Below are 3,828 nucleotides of genomic sequence, written 5' to 3'. Positions count from 1 at the left end.
TGGGACACTTGCCTTTATCATCGAGCCATAGATTACAAAAGTAAGGAGGTCATGTGGGAGTTGTATAGAACCTTGGTGAGGCCACAGCTAGAGTAATGTGTGCAGTTCTGGTCGCAACATTATTGGAAGGATGTGATTGCACTGGAGGCGATGCAGAGGAGATTCACCGGGATGTTGCCTAGGATGAAACATTTAAGTTAACAACAGTGTTGGATAGGCTTGAGTTGTTTTCGTTGGAGCTGAGAAGACCGAGGGGCGACCTGATCGAGGTGTACACGATTATGAGGGGCATGGACAGGGTGGATAGGGAGCAGCTGTTCCCCTTAGTTGAAGGGTCAGTCACGAGGGGACACACGTTCAAGGTGAGGGGCAGGAGGTTTAAGGGGGATGTGAGGAAAAATCTTTTTACCCAGAGATTGTGACAGTCTGGAATGCGCTGCCTGGGAGGGTGGTGGAGGCGGTTTGCTTCACATCCTTAAGAACTACCTGGATGAGCACTTGGCACGTCATAACATTCAAGGCTATGGGCCAAGTGCTGGTAACTGGGATTAGCTAGGTAGGTCAGGTATTTCTCACGTGTCGGTGCAGACTCAATGGGCCGAAGGGGCCTCTTCTGCATTGTGTGGTTCTGTGATTCAGTGATTCGTTCTGAGTTTGCAATATGAAAGGCTTTCAACAGTTGTCTTGCATGGCACGAGTATTACTGTTTGAGCAAGAGGGATAAGGCAGTGATGAAGGGGTGAATTATCAGACACAAACCCTGCCCAGCGTAGTGACAGCCATAGGAAGAGAAGTGTTTTGGTTAGAGATACGACCCAAGTCAATATGTTCCATCAACGGCTCCACTTGATGTAGGCGCGAAGGCATGGTTTGTAGAGAGGGGGCGCCGCAGAATTTGCACCCAGCAGTTGGCCCATCATCCACCTTGCCAATGTTACGAATGGGAGGCTTGAAACCGTGGATTAATCTGTTTGTTTACTGAACTGTAACTAAGGTACATATTGTAACTTAATTGTCCCTCTGGAGACGCTCATTCAGAATAAATGAGGGACGGTTTGAATGCCTCACAGAACTAAAGTACACAGCGTCGGGAATTCCTTTCGTTTCTGAGAGACGATGCACGGGCCAGCGAAAGGCATCTTCTTTGCCATTTTCTATCCCATTCTCGCAGTCATTGGTGCCCCTGGTAAGTGTTAGATAAGTTTTTTTTATTTTGCAAATCTCCAGAAAGTTTTTCTGCCCCCTTTCAAGACCGGACTATTGATTATGCCGCACATTTATAGGAATACCGTTTATTCGATTGCTGAAATATGAATTGTAATGTATGGCTTTGCATGAACATTAAACTGTCATATTGTTGAACACTGGATCTTATTTTAAGGTAGTCAAATACAATCTAGCGGAATAATAGCAAATCATAGTGTAGCAACATACATTTTCGTGCATAGTATCAGAAAACTAATATTAGATGAATTGTAATATAATAATACATTTAGTAATTACACCAATGTACTTTTGACCCTGTGAAATAATGTGATAGTTTTAGTACAGTGAGTTCTCACTGGACAGTCCCGATTGTTAATGTAATCTTAGCAATTAACTATGGAAACGTTTGATGGAGGTTAGCGGAGATTCGAAATTGTTAATCGATTGTTGTGCTGGTCGGTTTGCACATTTTGAAGAATTATATGTTTTAATCATCAGCGGGATGTGGGTGAAACCAACAAGGTCAACGTGTATTTCTCATCTTTATTTCTCACTTGAAAGGCGGAGTTGCGCTTGTTTCTTTAGTCACTGCAGTGCGTATGGTGGGGATGCTTCACAGGAGCCTGAATAAATACATTTAATACCGAACACCAGGAAGAGATATTTAAACCAATGTTTTATCAAAATTCGAAGGAATGAGAGAAGGAGCCGTTGAGGGAGGGGATTAAAGAGATGAGGGCTCAGTAGCTACAGGCATAAACGCTACTCATGGAACAGTTAATTTTAGGGAGACACAAGAGAGCAGAACAGGACGTACACTGAGATCTCAGTTAGTTATAGTTGTAGAGGGATTGGGAGAGGCGAGGAAACGGAACGATTCCAAAATTGGAAAGGGGTGGTTGTTAAAGCTGAGGGCTGGTTGTTAAAGCCGAGACGTTGCCGCCTGAGACCCAACCTATGCCAGCGAGCATAAGCTTAATGGATGGACGGGTATTGCCTTGACAATGGCCATCGGCAGCACATGTTTTGGATGATCTTAAGTTGGATAGCTAGGCCTTGGGATTGGCTCAGTGGCCGGAGAGCAGAATTTGTGGTGGGGCCCGATTGAAATGCCGTCTGCATTGATAAGTGTTTGGTGCAGCATTGGATACCGAACACTGACCAAAGGCTTTGGAACAGCTGGAGTCTGGGGAAGGCAGAGTAGTGGATCAGGAGGGATCCAGTAACTGGTTGCATGAGGTAGTAGCTGTTGTTTGGAGTCCGCTCAGTAACAACTCTCTCATCTGATCTCTCACAGCCAACTTGCTGGGGACCGTAATATTATCCCGAGGACGGTGCGGACTTTCCCGGTGCATCACCTACTACCTGGTGGCGATAGCAGTGAGTGATTTCCTGGTCATCATCACTGCCGTCATCCTCAACCGGATCGGCCGCATCTACTTTCAGGACAGTGTCCTGTCCACCACTCCCGCATGCACACTCAGCAACCTGCTGGTCTTTGCCACCCGGGATGGCTCAGTTTGGCTGACTGTGGCCTTCACCATCGACCGTTTTGTGGCCATCTGCTGTCAGGGCCTGAAGGCCAGATACTGCACCGGGAAAATTGCGTTACTTGTTATAGGACTGGTCAGTGCCCTGAGCTGCGCCAGGAACGTCCCTTTCTACTTCATCTACCAGCCCTTGTACATCCTGGACGGGGTGCCCTGGTTCTGCAGCATTAAGCCTATCTGTTACACCTCGCTCGTCTGGCAGGCTTACGACTGGCTGGACCACATTTTAAACCCCTTTCTCCCTGTCTTCCTCATTCTACTGGTCAATGCCCTGACCGTAAGGCATATCTTAGCGGCCAGCAGAGCCCGCAGGAGGCTCCGGGGTACCGAGAGTCATGGAGACGCGGAGATCACCAAACGCAAGAGGTCCATTGTCCTGCTTTTCGCCATCTCGCTCAGCTTCCTCCTCCTGTGGGCCACCTATGTCGGACATTTCCTCTACGTGCGGATCACAGGCGAGGGCTATCTCACCAGTCTGGATTTCAATGACCCCCGGTACATCCTCCAGGAGACCGCCAACATGCTCCAGTTAGTCAGTTCCTGCAACAACGTTTTTATCTACGCAGGGGCCCAGAATAAGTTCCGGGAGGAGCTGAAGAAGGTGCTGATGTGTCCCTTCACCGCGGTCACTGGTTGTTTTAAACAGTTAAAACACGGCAAAACGCCCCCGCGTTGATTCACTTCCATCACAGTGGTTCAGTGTGTAGCAGCTCTCTCTCTCCCTCTTTCTCCCTCTCGTTCTCTCTCTCTCGCTCTCTCCCTCTCTCTCTCGCTCTTTCTATCACTCACTCTTTCTCCCTCTCTTTCTCCAGAACGAGAAAGTCCTGGGCAGTTGCTCCCTTACTTGAGAGATGTCAGGCCCATACTCCAGTGCCGACAGTGCCCCTGTGGCCCTCAAGGAATACTGAGCTATCGCAGTTGCTGCTTTCCTGGTTGAGAAACTAAACCACTAAGAGTATCTGCCCTCTCAGATGGAATGTCAATACCCCACGGTCGTAATTTCAAAAAATGAGAAGGAAAAGCTTTCCCCAGGTTCCTACAATAAGTTTAACATCACGGAAACCAGCCAGCT

General features: G+C 47.9%; 1 protein-coding gene across 1 annotated transcript; it reads left to right on the top strand.

Moving 5' to 3' along the window:
- The first annotated feature begins 1,116 nt into the window (after positions 1-1,116).
- Positions 1,117-3,432, top strand: LOC144675617 (putative G-protein coupled receptor 139). The gene is made up of 2 exons (XM_078536261.1): positions 1,117-1,186; positions 2,504-3,432. The coding sequence occupies exons 1-2, from the start codon at positions 1,117-1,119 to the stop codon at positions 3,430-3,432; spliced, it is 999 nt and encodes a 332-aa protein (XP_078392387.1).
- The last annotated feature ends 396 nt before the right edge of the window (positions 3,433-3,828 follow it).

The sequence above is a fragment of the Cetorhinus maximus genome, unplaced genomic scaffold (genome assembly GCF_964194155.1).
Source record: "Cetorhinus maximus unplaced genomic scaffold, sCetMax3.hap1.1 HAP1_SCAFFOLD_1052, whole genome shotgun sequence".
In the NCBI taxonomy this organism is placed as follows: domain Eukaryota; kingdom Metazoa; phylum Chordata; class Chondrichthyes; order Lamniformes; family Cetorhinidae; genus Cetorhinus; species Cetorhinus maximus.
This window is presented reverse-complemented; position numbering and strand designations above follow the sequence as displayed.